This window comes from Bos indicus x Bos taurus, chromosome 26 (genome assembly GCF_003369695.1).
Source record: "Bos indicus x Bos taurus breed Angus x Brahman F1 hybrid chromosome 26, Bos_hybrid_MaternalHap_v2.0, whole genome shotgun sequence".
Classification (NCBI taxonomy): domain Eukaryota; kingdom Metazoa; phylum Chordata; class Mammalia; order Artiodactyla; family Bovidae; genus Bos; species Bos indicus x Bos taurus.
The window spans coordinates 27,447,031-27,466,919 of NC_040101.1; the positions used below are offsets into that span (position 1 = coordinate 27,447,031).

The following is a 19,889-nucleotide window of genomic DNA, read 5'->3' on the forward strand; positions in this document are numbered from 1 at the left end:
TTTCATAATTTGGAGCCACTGGATTTTTTTTCCAGTCTTATGTAGACCCTTAGACCTAAGTCCTGGACTTACAGTGCCTATGGATAAAATCCAGGCCTGAGGCCAAGCATTCTTAAGACTGGATCTAAAAGGGCTTTCCTCGTGGCTCAGATGGTAAAGAATCTGCTTGCAATGCGGGAGACCTGGATTCAATCCCTGGAGAAGGGAATGGCTACCAACTCCAGTATTCTTGCCTGGAAAACTCCATGGACCAAGGAGCCTGGTGGCCTACAGTCCATGGGGTCGCAAAGAGTCAGACATGGCTGAGCGACTAACACACACAAAAGGACAGGTGGAGATTCCTGCAAGAAGCAGAAAGAAAAACGTGCGATGCCAGAAAGAGGACCACACGTCTCCCTACCTGGGAAACTTGTTTAGTGATTTCAAAGGAGTCCAGCATCCCTAGACTCATCCCAGGGTCCCTGGCTCAGGTAATACTGACAGATGATATTTGTTTGTTTGTTTGTTTGTGGCTGCACGGGCTCTTCGTTGCTGAGTGTGGGCTCTCTTTAGCTGTGGTGAACCGGAGCTAGTCTCTGTTGCAGTGTGCTGGCTTCTGTTGCAATGGCTTCTCTTGTTGCAGAACATGGGCTCTAGGCGCACGGGCTCAGTAGTTGTGGCCTGTGGGCTTAGTTGCCCCAGGGCATGTGGAATCTTCCTGGACCAGGGATGTGCCCTATAATGGCAGGCGGATTCTTAACCACTGGACCAGCAGGGATGTCCCTACAGGAGATATTTATGGAGCACATAGTCACATATACAAGGTCTTGGTCTAAGCATTTCATCTGTATTAATTCATTTGAGCCTGGTAATAACCCTGTGAAGTAGGTATTATTATTTAGCAGCAGCAGCAACAGTGTCCCCATTTTAAAGATGAAAATCCTGAAGCTTAGGAAAGTTAAGATACTTGACTAGGAGCTGATAAGTGAAGCACTGAGGTTCAGTCCTAGGATAGTCTGAGTCCGAATCCCTGCCCCAGAGTGGGATTCCTTTAGGTGCCAGCTTGAGGAAGACACCTGTCGCCAGGGAGGTGTCCTCCCTTGAGTTCCCTAACTAGCCCCCTCCTACAGATGAGACTCTTAAAACTCCCCAGGGCTTTGGCTCAGCTCTCCAGAAGTTAGGAAGCACATGGCCACTAATCAACACAAAACAGATTTAAAAATAACAAAACTGAACTCAAAGAAAAGCTCCAAGTGGATGTAATATCCCGGCATTTTCTTTTCCCTACAGAGATATTTTAAATGACCTTGTGTTAGTCACTCAGTTGTGTCCGACCGTTTGTGACCCCATGGACCATAACCCACCAGGCCCCTCTATCCACGGGATTCTCCAGGCAAGAATACTTGAGTGGGTTGCCATTTCCTTCTCTAGGGCATCTTCCCAACCCAGGGATTGAACCCACGTCTCCCACTTTACAGGCAGCATCTTTACTGTCTGAGCCACCAGGGAAGCCAGGAATGACTTTATCTGGCAAGAAATCTTTTCTAAGAATGTTACAATGATCCAAGCATCATAAAAGAAAAGTCTGATAAGTAAGACTCTATACAAATTTAAAACTCCTTCATGGTAAAAGTTGGAAGACACTTTCAGGGCCAGGAGACACACCTCCACTAAGTCAGAAGCCTTCAGTCAGTTCAAACGCCCTGCATCTCCAGATGCAGAACAGGAAACAGACGTTTCTCCATTACTGCTGCCTGGGTAGCCTCTCACTTCTATCCTCCTTTCCCAAGAGAGGTGCCAGAGGCGCTCGCTTGTTCCGACCTTCCTTCACCCTTCACCCAAAGGCGCCTCAGACTGTGGAAAGCTTCCTCTCTTCCCAACCAGAGCAGCCTGTGGAACGTTTTCTCTCAGTGGGGTGAGCAGCCTTGCGTGTCCCATCTTCTCTTCCCAGTCGTCCCTCTCCGTTTCTCTCAGGCCACCAGGAGGTGGCGCTAGACCTCCATTAAAATCCGCTTTGTCTCTGTCAGGCTTTTGAGGAGGGGGACCTCAAGCCAATCAACACATCTTTTAAATGTTTACAGGTTGCTTGATTTCCTCTTTCAAAGCGGAAGGAGAATTTGGGGAGCAAATACATCCTGATAGCTTCCATTAACTACTTCATTATAATAAAAATATGTCAATGAAGAAATTAGCTCTGCTCTTTAGCCACCCAGAGGTTACCCTCTGGGCACATTTGCTTCCCTGAGGCCACTTTGTCATCTTTCATTCTGAGACTGGATCTCCAGCAGACACTGTCCCAGGACTTGAGTGAATCTCCCCAAACTTAAGGCAACTGGAGGTCCTCCTCAGAGCACCTCAGCTCACACTGAGCTGCCCCACTGCCTGTGTCTGGTACCTGACGTGGGCACCTGTGTGTGCCCAGCACAGCACAGCACCTGGCTGTGGGCACTGCATATGTTCAGTGGGCAGCTGTTGTTATGTGGCCAGAGCTTGAGGGTGTGAGGCCATTGCGCCCAATTACTCTCAGACCTGGGGCTTGCCACTCATGGCCCAGGGCTGTCCCAAACACGTCTGAGAAGTCTCATGAGTTTGTGAGCGCTGCAACAGGGAAAAGGCAGGTGCCCAGAGGTACTGTCTTTGGTGTTTATGGAGTAAGAATAGAATTCGGAAAATCCAGCTGGATGTGTGCCCCCCTCCCCAGAGAGCAACTCACCTGTTTTTGCACCCCCAGTCTCTGCATTTGGCCCAGCACCCCCATGTCTGATGCCACCACCAGCAGGACCTCCACACCAGAAAACCAGCCCCCCTCAGAGGATCTGGGAACACTTCATTTCACTTTGGTCAGAAAGTCCATTTTTATAGACTGTCAGTCATGTTTAAAAGAAAAAGGTGAAAATATTATAAAACCAGGCTCAACTGTTTCTTCTTCTGAGAAAAGGAGTTAGAAATGTATTGTGAATGAATGAAATTTTTCACATTCTGTAACCTATAGGGTGAGAACCAAAAATTAAAGTGTGGAAGAATGTTAAGGTTTCAACTTGGTTATTTTGTTTTGTGTCAGTCATATATTTCAATCCTTTTTTTTTTTTAAAGTAATATTTATTTACATGGGCTTCCCTGGCGGCTCAGATAGTAAAGAATCTGCTTGCAATGCAGGAGACCTGGGTTTGATTCCTGGATTGGGAAGATCCCCTGGAGGAAGACATGGCAACCCACTCCAGTATTCTTGCCTGCAGAATCCCCATGGGCAGAGGACCCTGCCAGGCTATAAGTCCATGGGGTCACAAAAAGTCAGACACAACTGAGTGACTAAGCACATTTATTTACATATGGAAACAATTTTTTAAATCCATAAATTTACTGCCCAGAATAGTTCTGTTGATTTTTTTAAATAAAGTTTTTATGTACACATTGTTTGAAACATCAAACAGCACAAAAAGGTATAAAACAGGGAAAAAAGTGCCCCCTGTGCTAGCAACCAATAGTATTAACTGTCTACATATTTTATATATCCTTCCAGCAAAAAGTGTATGCACAATACCAAAACTTTTACGTATTTATATCATTTTTATTCAGAAAGATTATACTATGTACAGTATACCCAAATATTTTTTTAAATGCTTATCAGAATCTATTAGAGGTCTTTTCATATGAACACACATAGATTTGATTCATTCTTTTAACGGCTGTATAGATCCCATTTTATGGCTGTACCATAATTTATTTCAAAAATTATTAAATATCCCCTGTTGATGAAATTCAGGATCTTTCCAATTGCATTGCTATTAAAATGAAGCTGTAATGAACATTCTTGTTTGTTTATCTTGGCTATTATTTATCTTTGTTTTATATTGTTTGTTTATCTTTGTGTATCTTGGCAAACCTATCAATAGAGCAAATACAGACCTATGTAATTCTTAGGTCAAAGGGTATGTATATTAAAAATATAAAAAGGGCATGTATATTTAAATTTTTGCTTTAAATATATTGCCAAGTTGTTCTAGGAAAATTCATACAAATTTGTATTCCAGCCGTAAGTGTATGAAAGTGACTGCTTCCCTAAGCCCTCATTGACATTTATTTGCTCAGTAGTGTCTAACTCTTTGCAACCTCATGGACTGCAGCACGCCAGGCTTCCCTGTCCATCACCGACTCCCGGAGCTTGCTCAAACTCATGTCCGTTTAGTCAGTGATGCCATCCAACTATCTCATCCTCTGTCATCCCCTTATCCTCCTACCTTCAATCTTTCCCAGCATCAGGGTCTTTTCAAATGAGTTGGTTCTTCCCATCCCATCAGATGGCCAAAGTATTGGAGTTTCAGCTTTAGCATCAGTCCTTCCAATGAATATTCAGTACTGATTTCCTTTAGGATTGACTGGTTTGATCTCCTTTCTGTCCAGGGGACTCTCAAAAGTGTTTTCCAATATGACAGTTCAAAAGCATCAATTCTTCAGCACTCAGCTTTTCACTCTCCTCTTTCACTTTCATCAAGAGGCTCTTTAGTTCCTCTTCACTTTCTGCCTTAAGGGTGGTGTCATCTACATATCTGAGGTTATTGATATTTCTCCCAGCAATCTTGATTCCAGCTTGTGCTTCATCCAGCCCGGCATTTCGCATGATGTACTCTGCATATAAGTTAAATAACCAGGGTGACAATATACAGCCTTGATGTACTCCTTTCCCAGTTTGGAACCAGTCTGTTGTTCCAGTTAAGATCTTATCCGGTTCTAACTGGATTCTAACTAACTAACTGTAGTTTCTTAACCTGCATGCAGATTTCTCAGGAGGCAGGCAAGGTGGTCTGGTATTCCCATCTCTTGAGGAATTTTCCAGTTTTTTGTGATCCACACAGTCAAAGGCTTTGGTACAGTCAATAAAACATAAGTAGATGTTTTTCTGGAACTCTCTTGCTTTTTCTATGATCCAATGGATGTTGGCAATTTGATCTGGTTTCTCTGCCTTTTCTAAATCCAGCTTGAACATCTGGAAGTTCGAGGTTCACATACTGTTGAAGCCTAGCTTGGCGAATTTTGAGCATCACTTTGCTAGCGTGTGAGATGAGTGCAACTGTGCAGTAGTTTGAACATTCTTTGGCATTGCCTTTCTTTGGGACTGGAATGAAAACTGACCTTTTCCAGTCCGGTGGCCATTGCTGAGTTTTCCAAATTTGCTGGTATATTGAGTGCAGCACTTTAACAGCAACATCTTTTAGGGTTTGAAATAGCTCAACTGGAATTCCATCACCTCCACTAGCTTTGTTCATAGTGTTGCTTTCTAAGGCCCACTTGACTTCACATTCCAAGATGTCTGGCTCTAGGTGAGTGATCACACCATCGTGATTATCTGGGTCCTTAAGATCTTTTTCGTATAGTTCTGTATATTCTTGCCACCTCAATATTTTGCTTCTGTTAGGTCCATACAGTTTCTGCCCTTTATTGTGCCCACCTTTGCATGAATTGTTCCCTTGGTATCTCTAATTTTCTTGAAGAGATCTCTAGAAGTTCCCATTTTATTGTTTTCCTCAATTTCTTTGCATTGCACACTTAGGAATGCTTTCTTATCTCCTTGCTATTCTTTGGAACTCTGCATTCAGATGGGTATATCTTTCATTTTCTCCTTTGCCTTTAGCTTCTCTTCTTTTCTCAGTTATTTGTAAGGCCTCCTCAGACAACCATTTTGCCTTTTTGCATTCCATTTTCTTGGGGATGGTCTTGATCATGCCTCCTGTACAATGTCACAAACCTCCATCCACAATCCTTCAGGCACTCTATCATATCTAATCCCTTGAATCTATTTGTCACTTCCACTGTATAATCTTAAGGGATTTGATTTAGGTTATACCTGAATGGTCTAGTGGTTTTCTCTGCTTTCTTCAATTTAAGTCTGAATTTGGCAATAAGGAGTTCATGATCTGAGCCACAGTCTGCTCCTGGTCTTGTTTTTGCTGACTGTATAGAGCTTCTTCATCTTTGGCTGCAAAGAATATAATCAATCTGATTTTGGTGTTGACCATCTGGTGATGTCCATGTGTTGAGTTGTCTCTTGTGTTGTTGGAAGAGGGTGTTTGCTATGACCAGTGCGTTCTCTTGGCAAAACTCTGTTAGTCTTTGCCCTGCTTCATTTTGTACTCCAAGGCCAAACTTGCCTGTTACTCCAGGTATCTCTTGACTTCCTACTTTTGCATTCCAGTCCCCTATGGTGAAAAGGACATCTTTTTTTAGTGTTAGTTCTAGAAGGTCTTGTAGGTCATCATAGAAACATTCAGCTTCTTTGGCATTAGTGGTTGGGGCATAGATTTGGATTACTGTGATATTGAATGGCTTGCCTTGGAAATGAGTAGAGATCATTCTGTCATTTTTGAGACTGCACCCAAGTACTGCATTTTGGACTCTTTAGTTGACTATGAGGGCTACTCCATTTCTTCTAAGGAATTCTTGCCCACAGTAGTAGATATAATGCTCATGTGAATTAAATTTGCCCATTCCAGTCCATTTTAGTTCATTGATTCCTAAAATATCAATGTTCACTCTTGCCATCTCCTGTTTGACCACTTCCAATTTACCTTGATTCATGGACCTAACATTCCAGGTTCCTATGCAACACTGTTCTTTACAGCATCAAACTTTTACTTCCATCACCAGTCACATCCACAACTGAGCATTGTTTTCACTTTGGCTCCATCTCTCCATTCTTTCTGGAGTTATTTCTCCACTCTTCTCCAGTGGCATATTGGGCACCTACTGACCTGGGGAGTTCATCTTTCAGTGTCATTTCTTTTTGCCTTTTCATACTAATTCATGGGATTCTCAAGGCAAGAATACTGAAGTGGTTTGTCATTCTCTTCTCCAGTGGACCATGTTTTGTCAGAACTCTCCACCATGAACCATCTGTCTTGGGTGGCCCTACCTAATACCAAATTTTATAAATATCATTTCTGTTCATTTAAATACAGGTTAAAAAAAACAAATTCTGGAGTAATTCCATAGTGGTCTGGCGGTTAAGAGTCTGTACTTCCACTGCAGGGGGGCACTGGTTAGACACCTCATCCGGCTAAGACCCCTTGGCATGAAATTCTCGATGAAGGGCCACATGTTCTCGGATGCTGCCTAGAAGGCAGAGATAGGTGGCAGCTTGGAAATGAAGATCATGCTGGGCTCTGCACAGCTTCTCACTGGTGATCCAATGTGCGCAGAAAGTTTTCACGAGGTATCAATAGGCCACGGTGTCACGATAGGGTTGGCCTGTGGCCGTGTTTAAGTAAGCGCAAATCCCATAGAAGGCCTCACCAAGTGCACAGCGGTGACCCTAAGGCCGCCATTTTCCCATCATCAGAACTGACATTGGGTATTACCAATCTTTTAGTTTCTAACAACTTGGTAAATTTGAAAAGACACCTGGATGTTCAGATTCATATTTAATTATGAGTAAGGACTAGAATCTTCACAGGATTTGGGGCCACTTGTCTTTCGTTTTCTGTGAATAGCCTGTTCACATCTTTTGCCCATTTTTTCATAGGTTTGTTCACCTTTTTTTATTGATTATATGATTCCTCTGCATATACAAATTAAGGACATAGGGCTTTGTGCAGCTTGTGAAAAAATTCATTTTTTCAGCTTTTTGTTATTTTTACTTTGCTGATTGGCATTTTGCTCACAGAAGTTGTGGGGCGCACTTTAACCATCTTCTCCTTCACAACTACCGAATTCTGTGTTCTGTTCACAACGGCCTTCCCTTGCCTCTGATGGTGAAGAAATTCACCTGCATTTTCCTAAATGGTTAGCCAGTGGTTCCGGTGCCATTTTTCAGAGTCTCCCCCCTTTTTTTTCCATTCTCTTTTCAGCCCCTCAGGGCTGTGTGACTCTACAAAGTCACCAGAGTGGAGCCCACAGAAGTGCCACGTTGCTCTGTCTCTCTCTGCCAGAGACAGACCAGAAAGGCCTGTCATCCAGATCCCACAGAAGACCTCTGTCATTTGGTAGAAGAGGGTCAGGTCTCTCAAGGGTGGAGAGGGCACCACAGCTCTGAGAGACACGAGGGAACAATGGCCTCCCAGTCCTGACAGGAAAGTGGGCCACACACCCAGTGTCTTCCTTCTGAAGGAGACCTCACAGGAGGGTGTGCTCTCCATCCAGAAAGAAGAAACACAGCCACACTTGTTTCTGAAGACACACGCACTTATACACACACTACACATATCCCCACAAATACCACCGCCCCACATACACACACATCAGACACACCGACTCCCCTAGCAGGGGGCACCCTGTCCTAAAGAGCCCTCTCCATCACAGGAATTCCAAGAACAGTCACACCAGTGTTTCTCAAATAACACCCAGATTCCTTTTTCCTTTTGAAAGGAAATAAAAATCTGGAGGGCCCCCAATAACATATCTGTAAGACCCCACATTGAGGAAAAAAAAAGAAACCAAAGACTTATTCTATAAAGATCTTCCAATTGCAAGTTGCTGCTGCTGCTGCTGCTAAGTCGCTTCAGTCATGTCCGACTCTGTGCGACCCCATAGACAGCAGCCCACCAGGCTCCCCTGTCCCTGGGATTCTCCAGGCAAGACAACTGGAGTGGGTTGCCATTTCCTTCTCCAATGCATGAAAATGAAAAGTGAAAGTGAAGTCGCTCAGTCGTGTCCGACTCTTAGCGACCCCATGGACTGCAACCTACCAGGCTCCTCTGTCCATGGGATTCTCCAGGTAAGAGTACTGAAGTGGGGTGCCATTGCCTTCTCTGAATTGCAAGTTAACACATATTAACACATATTTAAAAGTGCTAAATAGATTTAAGTCAACATTAAAATGAAAATCTGACTTTAAAAAATTTTCCAGATTTAAAAGATCTGGGGACTTCCCTGGTGGTCCCATGGTTAAGACTTTGCCTTCCAAATGCACAGGGTGCTGGTTCAATCCCTGGTTGGGGAACTGAGATCCCATGTGCCTCGAGGCCGGAAAACCAAAACATAAGACAGAAGTAGTATTGTAACAAATTCAGTAAAGACTTTAAAAATGGTTCACATCAAATAAATCTTAAAAAAAAAAAAAAAAAAAGATGAGGCACCCCAAGGTGGGGTAGGGAGTTTAGAAGAATCAGATCTGAGGCATTATTCTGCAGCACATCTACAAGTTAATTTGCTTTCCACACACAGGAATAACAAATCTTTCTTCTATCTTCCCTCTATTTCTGCCTTTCCTTGTTCAGCAGGCCTAAGCTCCAGGCAACAAAAGGTGATCTTCCTCCCTTTTACCTTGTCCCTTAATCCCGTTGAGTTTTTCCAGTAAAAAACATTTATGGTTTTTATTGGGAAATTTTAAAAATTATTACAAAATAGACAATTTAGAAAATACAGAATTTTTTAAGATGTAAAGCCAGCTGCTCACCCTGAGAGGTAACATCCCTTTAAGCTGTGCTGGGCTTCCTTTTTGCCTTTTTCTTTGCTTGAGTGTTTTCCAGTAAATACCCAGCAAGGGCCAGTGCAGTCACACCAGTTGGTTCTCCTTTCCTGTGAGGCCCAGGGCCCAGGCTGACCTGGGAGGGCTGTCTCACCTCCTAGAGGTTGGAGCTATGAACAGGCTGGCCTGGGAGAGACCTTGTCCCAGTTTTCTGCAGTGTTCTCCCAGATGCATTGTCCGTTCTTTCTCTTTTTCAAAATTATTTATCTGGCTGCACAGGTCTTAGTTGTGGCACCTGGGATTTAGTTCCCCGACCAGGGATCCAACCCCCGGTCCCCTGCGTTGGGAGCACAGAATCTTAACCACTGGAAGACCAGGGAAGCCCCCATTGTCCATTCTTTTCTGGAGACTCCCAAGGTTAGAGGCAGCTTTCTGGTGGCCCTTTGACCACTCCCCTCTCCCTCAGAGTAGAATGGGAGCGAGGCGTGCTCAGATCCTCTCAGCCCACCTCTCTCCCCTCTGTTCTCAGGTGGTTCAGGGTTGAGAAACACAGCCTTAGCCAGACAGTCCCCTCTCCTGGCAGCAGCCCCGAGGCTGACCAGGGCTGGGAGGCACAGAGGAGGAGCCCAGCTTCCTTCCTGGCCCTGTCCCCACCAAGGCTGTGTGACCCAGGTCAGGACACCCAGCCTCTCCGGGGCCCTGCACCCTCCCCTGCCCCAGGAATCTGGTGGTGGTGGTGGCGGTTCTCTGCTAGTGACAGGCTAGAAAGTTTTCTCCAGAACATGCGCCCTCCCTTCCCCTCCCCTCCCCTCTCTCCCTTCCCTCGTCCCTCCCCTCAAGTCTCCCCTCTCCCCTCCCCCGCCTCTCCTCTTCCCTCTTCCCCTCTCCCTCCCTCCCTCCTCTCCCTCTCCTCCCCTCCCCTCCCTTCTCCCTTCCCCTCCCTGCAGGGTCACTCTCCAGCCCTCTCCCTCCCCGCCCCCACACTTCCCTCACACAGGTCCTGACAGCACATCACTGGATAAACTACAGACAAAGAATGGGACCCAGGCCTCTGTCTGTTACTACTTCATCAGAGGTAGAGACTGCACAGATAACTTAGCAAGTTTGCAGGACATATTGCAGACGGTCTGACTTAAACTACAGGCTAAATGATCTACACAGCATTCATTTGGCAGGTCCCAGAAATGGCACCCCACTCCAGTGTTCTTGCCTGGAGAATCCCAGGGACGGGGGAGCCTGGTGGGCTGCCATCTATGGGGTCGCACAGAGTCAGACACGACTGAAGTGACTTAGCAGCAGCAGCAGCAGCAGCAGCAGCAGCAGCAGGGGTCCCTCAAACTGCCAGGCTCTCATTTTTCAGAGGAACTGAAATGGAGACACAGTAAGTCCTCCTGTATCATGAGGGTTGAGAGAAGGGAGAGACCGGCCTCAGATGGAAGTCCCCTCTCCCAGCAGCCCCGGGGCTCCTGGGCGGGTGAGTAGCATGCCCAGAGCTTCACTCAGTGGTCCCCGGAGTCTCCAGAGGAAGGCCGGGTAGGCCAACGGCATGGCACGCCAGTGTGGGGCAACACACGCTGATACGTGACAGGGAGACTCCGGGGCCCCGGGGCGGGGGTGGGAGGGCAGTCTTGGGGACACTTTCATATTCTCTATTTTTAACTTTTTCATAATGGTGTGTTTAATCAGAAAAAAAAGGTGGAGATATTTCCATTTTCTAAAAGTTGTTTGAAATTACAGGAAGAAGGGCGGTCAGCGCAGCTGCCACGGTGCCGATGGGCTCTGTGGAGACTGGAGAGTGTTGCTGCGCCCCTGGGTCCAGAAGGACTCAGAAAGATACTTGCCTCCCGTGCTCCAGAGGGCTCACGGGAGTGGTGCTCGTGACTGTGAGCAAAGTGCCGATGACGTCACTGGTCCAGGCTGGATGGAGCAGGCGTCAGTGGAGTCAAGGGCACCCCAGCCCCTGAGGTTTTCCTTGGCTCAGGGGCAGCGCTGAGCTGCCAGTGAGGGAGATAGAGGGGAGAAGATTGAGGAAGAGCCCCGGCTTCACCCACTCCCAGCCCAGGCTCAGGCCACGCCCATGGATCTGTGACCAGGAGCAGTTCCTGTGGCTGCCTCCACTCCCCTCCATAAGTCAGGCTGCCTGGGTCAGGACTGGGGGCCAGGAAGATGGGGTGTTGTGGGGTGGGCTGCAGGTGAGGAGGAGGGAAAGATAGATAGGAAGAGACTGCAGGACAGAGAGGGGGACAGAGACAGAAAGACACTCGGAAAGACTCAGACACACACGCCGAGGGACGCACAGAGTCACAACACAGAGAAAGGCAGAGTCAGAGATGGAGAGACCAGCAGAACGAGAGGGAGAGAGACAGAGAGAGCTCAGGGCAGCACCTTCGTTCCATCTGCTTCCTAGGAGCAGACGGAGGGGCAGGTGCAGGTCAAGGCCTGGGCAGAGAGGACAAAGCTAGAGACGGAAGCAGGGGGAATGAGTGTCAACATCACAGAGAACAAACCTCTGCTGCCCTTGCGGTATGCTTGGCACGCTGCTGGAGGCTGCAGGAACGAGCAGGTGTGAGTGCAGGTCCCATCCTAGCTGGGAGATCCACCCCACACCTGGGAGGCAGGAGCAGCAGGCAGGAGCGGCCTTTCCAAGGGCCAAATGGGAGGAGAGGCTCCCAAGAGCTGAGGTCACCAGGGGCAGCTTGCTGAAAGGCCTCATCCGTGTTGCGTCTTGCAGAGCAGGTGGGAGGAAGGGGCATGGGTTCTCCAGGGAAAGAGGCATCTGCAAATGTGTGGCAGTGAGAAGACACTTCTGAGTACTGTCAGGAGGGCCTTGAATGTCACGATAAGGAGGCTGAGGGGGCCCGGCCACATTTGAGCAGAGGAGTGATGTAGTAGGACCTGTGCTTTAGGGAGACCTGAGCTGGCCAGTGGCCAGACCTGAAGGGCAGCAGAATAAGTGGAGGAAAGAGTCACAGGCACTCACTGAGCCCCCACCCCGTCTCCCAACACCCCCCATCTGACACTACAGTCAAGCAACCCCAAACTGCCAACCCATACCTGGCTGCTTCTCACCTCCGTGCCCTTGACCAGGCAGTACCCTCCATCTAGAAGGCCTCCCCTTCCCCAACCCAGGCAAACACTGAAACAGTTTCAATGCTCTTCAAGAGACTTCTCTTGCAGGATGGCTTCAGGCAGAGTAAGGCGCCCCTCCTGGCTCCTCCCAGCACAAAAACCAATGTGAAAGCTCCCTGGGCTCAGCGGAGCTAAGTCATGTTCTTAACCAAGAACCGGAAAATGTAACTGGCTCCATCAGTGCCATGGCCTTAACCACACCCAGAATTTGCCTGTCCTCCATGGGCAGCCCCACCAGCTGTCCAGCATCAGTATCCAAACCCTGAAGAAAGGAAGGAATCGGCTGGGGAGGGATGGGGGGACAGGGTGGGGCCCATTTGCCTAGAGGTGCTGTGGGCTGGCTGGTTACAGAGCAGTGACTCATCTCCCAGAGAGGAGCGGAGCAGTAGGGGACAGTTGGGAGCCTGTAGAGAGAGCCTGCCTCTGCCTCACACCCTTGGCCGGACGCCGTCTCCTCCTGGTCCCCTCAGGCCCTTGGAAGAGAAGAACCTCTTGCAGCCCCTGGCTTGCCCCCAGTGTGGCATTGACCAGGAAGGCAGCTGAAGCCTCCCTGGCCCCCACCCAGGCCGCGGCCATGGATAAATTCCGCACACTCTTCCTGCACTTCCAGTCCAGCTCCGAGTCGGTAATGAATGGTGTCTGCCTGCTGCTGGCCATGGTCACCGTCAAGCTGTACTCCTCGTTTGACTTCAACTGCCCCTGCCTGGCGCGCTACAATGCCCTCTACGGACTGGGCCTGCTGTTCACACCCCCGATCGCCCTATTCCTCTGCGGCCTCCTGGCCAACCGGCAGTCCGTGGTGATGGTGGAGGAGTGGCGCCGGCCCGCCGGGCACCGGAGGAAGGACCCGGGCATCGTCAGGTGCGGTCCCACCCCCCTCCAGCTCCCCGTGGGCATTGTCAGGGGCTCCCCCAACTGCATAAGTACTGCCAGGGGCTCCCCAAACCCCAGTGACCCCCATGGGTATGGTCAGGGCTCCCCCAGGCACCCCCACAGGCACCCTACTTTCAGATGTGCCCCCTGCTCTCCCCCAGAAAATGATACCAAGGCACCATCAGTTCACAGAGACAGATTTGCCAGTCTCCACTCTGGAAACAGATATTTCTGATCCCGTTGTCTGTCACCTTCCCACGCCCAATGATAAAGACGCGTGAATGACACAGGACTCCTAAGAATTATCCAGGTCACGTCTGTCCTGCTGGCCATGGATTATAACTCCCCACATGCATGAAGGACCATCCCATGATGTGCATACCGTATTACACATATGAGAGGCGTGGTTGGCTTGAAGGCTGCATCCTGTCTCCTGCAAGCTCCCCGAGGGCAAAGACCCCATATGCTATCACTGTGTCCTCAGACCCTGGTCGGTGCCCTGTATCAAGAAAAGCTGATGGGGAATTCCCTGACCGTCCTGTGGTTAGGGCTCGACACTTTCACTCTTTCACTGCTGTGGCCTGTGTTCAATCCCTGCTCAGGGAACTCAGATCCTGCAAGTCCTGTGACACAGCCAAAAAAGAGAGAGAGACAGAGAAGAAAAGCTGACAGACTTTAGCAATTCATAATACTCCCTGGCCAACAGTCAGCCAAGCTCTGTGCCAAGTACTGTGTGTGCACAGCCTCTGAATTCTTACCTCGGCCCTGGGTCTCTTCCTGTCTTGGATCCATTTTTAAGGATGGGGGACCTGAGGCACAGAGAGGTTAAGTCATTTGGCTGAGCTCCCACAGCAAGGAAGAGGCTCAGATTCAAATCAAACCCAGAACCGCTGCCCTGAGTGTTTTAGACAAAATACCCAAGTGCTCTAGATCCACGGGCAGTGGTAGGAGGGACTTGGTGGGTTTTAGTTCACTTCTGATCTTCTCCTCTCCCCTATTGATGTAGACAACTGGGGTGTTCTCAAGGGCATATTATGTAACTTCGTAACAAGTCTTTGTTTCCACCTTCTAACCACCTTGCCCCCATAGAAAATGCTGGAGCCACCCCTGACTACAATATATTTATAATTCACCACCAGGTAGGCCATGTACACACACACACATACACACAGCCAGTGCACACCATCCTATGTTTTGTATACAACCAGCCTGCCAATGCAGGAGACATAAGAGACCCAGGTTCGATTCCTGGGTGGGGAAGATCCCCTGGAGGAGGGCATGGCAACCCACTCCAGGATTCTTGCCTGGAGAATCCCATGGACAGAGGAGCCTGGTGGGCTACAGTCCTGGGGTCACAAAGAGTCAGACACAACTGAGTGACTGAGCACACGCGCAAGTTAAAAACACCTGCATTCTGTGCACAAGCAGCCTCTCTTTAATGTTGCCAGGGGCTCCCGGCTCCCTGTGATTCAGCCACGCAGGGAGGCTTTTCCTCTGGAGTCTTGTGGTTCCAGCTCCACTGAGCTCCTGTCCTGTGACCAACACCCAATTCAGGCCACTAGACATAGTAGGTCAAAAGAGGCACCTGGGGACAATCAGAGGCTCCCTGGACACTGCAGGAGGTGTGTAATGCCGTCTCTGGGCAGGTTATTCCACAGGACCCTCTTAGTTTAGGGTCCCCCCAAAAGCAGGCTCTGGAAAGAAGTGATAATAAGGAGGCAACTGGGGCTCAGTCCTTTGAGGGGCCTAAGGGAGTGGGTAGAACCCACTTCAGAATCATCCCACTGAGGGTCCCGGATGCTGGGGCATTAAACTACCAGGCCCTGCCCTCTGGGATTGAGGTGAACCCTCCAGGCCACCCCGCACTGGGAGCAGGGACTCCTCTGAAGCCTCAGAGCCATGCAGGGGGCTGAGGTCAGAGGTCTTCAGGCTCTCCACGTGAATAGAAACTACCCACCAAAGCTCTAGATGCTTCTGGCCTGAGCAGAGCACTAACAGAGTCTGCTACAAAGGCTCAGGCAGGAAGAATACCAGCTCCCCAGTGTTCCAGTCCCAGGGCTCCCAGGACCCCAGCTCTGCTTCTCCCCAACCCTCTGCTGCTCAGGCCTCTGCAGTGGGAGCTGCAACCCTCCCTTTGGGGTAACCATGCACCATCCTGGGAAGTTCATCCTCGCATCCCCCCTGTAGCCTTCCTGCTGCAGCTGAATTCTGGCTGCCCTGTGTTCCCGCTCCCTTCCTCTGTTCCCAGGTACATGTGCTCCTCTGTACTGCAGAGAGCGCTGGCCGCCCCCGTCATCTGGATCCTGCTGGCCCTCCTCGATGGAAAGTGCTTCGTGTGCGCCTTCAGCAGCTCCGTGGACCCTGAGAAGTTTCTAGACTTCACCAACATGACCCCCAGTCAGGTGCAGCTCTTTCTGGCCAAGGTGCCCTGCAAGGAGGATGAGCTGGTCAGGAACAGCCCCGCTCGGAAGGCGGTGTCTCGCTACCTGCGGTGCCTGTCACAGGTAATTCGGGGGGTTGGGGGGTTTCTTCTCCCTGCCCTGGGAAATGTCCTGCACTGGTTCCGAGGGGTGCGGGGTGAGGAGGTATACATGGTTTCCTGAGGCCCCCTCCCAATGCTAGAGACACAACCGCGGAGCATGTGGTCCCTGGGGGGGTGATCAGAGACATGACCCATACACAGGACAGTGTCAGGCCTAGGACGTGGGCACTTTGCCATCAACACTGACTCACCTGAGGGTGGAGACCAGGTGTCCATACCCTTCTGGAGTCAGCTAGGCTCATCTCCAGGTTGGATGGCAGGAAACGCTGCAGATATACTGCACTACCCTGCCCCCACCCCACACACGCATTCTGCCCACCCCTCAGAAATAACAGTAATTACCACTTATGAGGCACTTATGTGTCAGGCACTGTTAAGCATTTCACATGCATTACTTCATTTAATTCTCAAAACTGCCCTATGAGATAGATGCCATCATGATTGTCCCACTTTGCAGATGAGGAAACTGAGGCTCTGAGAGTTTAGTTCACAAGGCCAAAGGCACACAGTTTGTAAGAGGCTGGGCAGGAATCTAAAATGCCATTCCTCCAAACCCTCCCCTACTATGCAGGTCCTCCCCAGACGCTTGGCTCCCCACAGAGCACAGAATCCATTATCCTGGGGACAAACCCCAGCCCAAGCTCCAGATCCCACCCTCACCACTGCCAGAGCCTGCTTGGGCTATGTCTCCCCAAAAGTGTTTACATGGTCCCACCACGTGCAGAGCATCACTGGAGATACACCCTAGCTCTCTGGGGTGTCAGGACAGGCTCATGGTGAATGCAGGCCCGTGGAGTGGCAAAGAGAAGACCATGCTTGGGACACACTTGATTCTGCTTCAGACTGTGACCACGGCCATGAGCCCCTTCCCCTCTGGGCCTCGGGTTCTCCTGCAAAATAAACGGAGGTTCGGTCTACTCACCTTGATGTCCCTGTGGATGTAAACACTGTAGACTAGTTCACTATCCCTGGAAAGAGTGCAGAATCCTCAGACCAGGGTTTGAGTCCTGACTCAGCTGTAAACGATCAGTCACATTAAATGCTCCTCCAAGTAAAATACTCACACAAGCATTTTAAACTTAGAGGTGGGGGGAAGGGAGGGCCTCGTGAGAGGCCAGGCAGAGAGCTTTGTCAATCACATCTACAAATGATAAGGATTCAAATAAGTCTTGTGGTTTAGAGGATGATTTTTCTGCTCCAGGTCTATAAAGTTGCTCTAGTCCTAGGTGATGTCTCAATACCTCTGGCTGGGCAGAGGGGAGGGCCAGGAGCAGCCAGGCTGGGGCTCCAGCCTCAGAATTACTTCAGCTTCTCTTTACTCTTGGCCTGGAACACTGTTTCCTGTTCACATCTTGTAAACTATCATCAGCCTTTAGGTCTCAGCCTCAACTTCACTGTTCTCTGAGGCCTCAAATTCAGGTCAGGTGTCCCCTCTCAGAATTTCCATGACCCAAGATACATCCCTCAACATGGCACTTAGCCAGTCATCACCTATGTCATTGTAACTTCCACTAAAGTGTTAGCTCTGTGAGAGCAAAGACTGAGTCCTCGGTGTCTCCCTGAAAATATAGGATGGATGGATGCATAGATGGGATGGATGCACATATATAAGCATGGATGAAGAACCAGATAAAAAGATGAAAGGATGATGGGTGGATGCACAGATGAATGGATGGGAGTGCAAGAAGGCGAAACGTTACCTCCACCCACCTTAGGTTTTCAGCTGAGACTCTAACAAAAAGAATGATTAACAGGAGGAAAATAAACAGTTTAGCATTGTGTGAAGTGCTCATCAGGCAGGGGGAACCTAAAACAGAGTCACTCTAAGCAGTGGCTTAGAACTGCGGCTTATATAGCATCTTCAGCTATGAACAATACCTTTGTAGAAGAATGTCAGGACAAAGGAAAGCAGCTTTATGCTTCCAAGGGTGGAAACTGTGGGAAGATAAATAAATACATGGGAGGAAACAAAAGGATTGTAAGGTGTGTTTGTTCAGGAGGAAGGCAGGGGGGATAAATAACAAGTGGATAGATGATTAGATAGAGATGAATGGAAACAAGGATGAGAGTATGGGAACATGAATGGATGGGAGCATAGATGGTTGGATAGAGGGATATGGACAGATAGGAGCATGGTTGAGAAGGTGGCTTGATAGGAAGACAATAGATATATAGTCAGATAAGAGGATGGATGATGGGATGGGTGAGAGATAGTTGGATAGAAAGTGGATGGAAGGAGGAATGAATGAATGGGAGAGAGGATGGATGGAGGTAGTTGGTAGAATGGATGACTGAATTGGAAGGCGGGTAGATCTGAAAATGGATGGAAGGGATAAGTAAAGGGGACACCCTTGCCACACTGTACAATATCTGTGTGTCTGAACGCTTACATTAGCGCTCCCCACCCTCTAGGCCATTGGCTGGAGTCTCACCCTGCTGCTGATCCTCCTGGCCTTCCTGGCCCGCTGCTTGAGGCCCTGCTTCGACCAGACAGTCTTCCTGCAGCGCAGATACTGGAGCAACTACGTGGACCTGGAGCAGAAGCTCTTCGACGAGACGTGCTGTGAGCACGCGCGGGACTTTGCGCACCGCTGCGTGCTACACTTCTTCGCCAGCATGCAGAGCGAGATGCAGGCGCGGGGGCTGCGCCGGGACTCTGCGGGTAGGGGTCCGGAGGCCCCTGAGAGGCCCGAGCCCCCAGACGGCCTGGACGGTGGAAGCGGGAAGGCCCACCTGCGCGCAGTCTCCAGTCAGGAGCAAGTGGACCGCCTCCTGAGCGCCTGGTACTCCAGCAAACCACCACTTGACCTCACAGCATCCTCAGGGCTCTGGGGGTGCGGCCTCACCCATCGCGCCCCCACAGTGGTCCCGGGCACCAGGGAGTCCCCACACACTGACGTGTAAGGACCCAGACCGCATCCTCACGTAAAATGCCCACACTGACAAGGATGTGGGGGCTTTCCAGGCAGTGGGGACCCCATGGCAGGGCAGCTTAACCCTTGTCAGCCTCCTTCCCCAAAACAGCCCAGTGCCTGGCCGAGCTTCTGGGCGTGGCCTCTTGTGTGCTCTAAAGCTGTGCTTCACAAACTTCCTTGTGCTCACGTGTTCACCTGGACTCTTGTCAAATGCAGATTCTGATTCAGTCCATCTAGGACCAGGGCCAAGACTGCATTGCTGACGAGCTCCTGATGCTTCTGGTCAGTGGACCAAACTCCGAGTAAGAGTCTAAATAGATCTGTCCTGGGTGCTGGGTCCTAGATGTCCATATTCTAAATCTAAAATAATAATAATGGCAACAGCACCTGCTTGTATGATGCTTACTATGTACCAGGCACTGCTCTAACTTCTTTCTATATATAACTCATTTAATCTTAATGATAATCTGATGAAGTAGGATGATGACTAGCCCCATTTTTTTTAGAGAAGGAAAGTGAGGCATTAAAGGTTAAGGTGGCTGAGGTCACCCATATAAGAGCTGGAATTTGATTTCAGGACATCAGCTCTAGAGTCTGCTCTGAGCTACTACATTAATCCTCTAGGCTATGTGTGTGTGTGTGTGTGTGTGTGTGTGTGTGTGTATGCACGCATGCATGTTCTAGATTGTGTGTGTGTGTTTTCAGGGCCGTGGCTGGGTTTCCTGCAGCCTCCAACAAGGTTCTCTGAGTGAACTCAGCAAACCCTGCTTGAGAATTCTTCTCAAAAGTACAAATTAGTGTCTCTTGCTGACTACTGCAGACGAATAGCTTTATATCTTTTCAGGGGGATTTTTCTGTTTCTGAATGTCAAGGGGGAGCTGACCCTTCCAGCTCCCATCTTCTCCAGTTCCACCAATTCTGTTCTAACCAACCAAGGCCAAGCAGCCTTCAGGTGCAGCTCGTTTGTCAGCCCAGCCTTCTGCTCACCTCCAGCCAGCAAGCACTTCCTCCGTCACCTCTCCACTCACCACCCTCCTCACCACCTGCAGCC

General features: G+C 49.2%; 1 protein-coding gene across 1 annotated transcript; it reads left to right on the forward strand.

Annotated features, from left to right (window-relative positions):
* Window positions 1–11,067: 11,067 nt before the first annotated feature.
* CALHM3 (calcium homeostasis modulator 3) lies at window positions 11,068–19,325 on the forward strand. The gene is made up of 3 exons (XM_027529277.1): window positions 11,068–13,369; window positions 15,630–15,885; window positions 18,336–19,325. Exons 1-3 carry the CDS (start codon window positions 13,083–13,085, stop codon window positions 18,825–18,827), a joined length of 1,035 nt encoding a protein of 344 aa, XP_027385078.1. The 5' UTR covers window positions 11,068–13,082; the 3' UTR covers window positions 18,828–19,325.
* The last annotated feature ends 564 nt before the right edge of the window (window positions 19,326–19,889 follow it).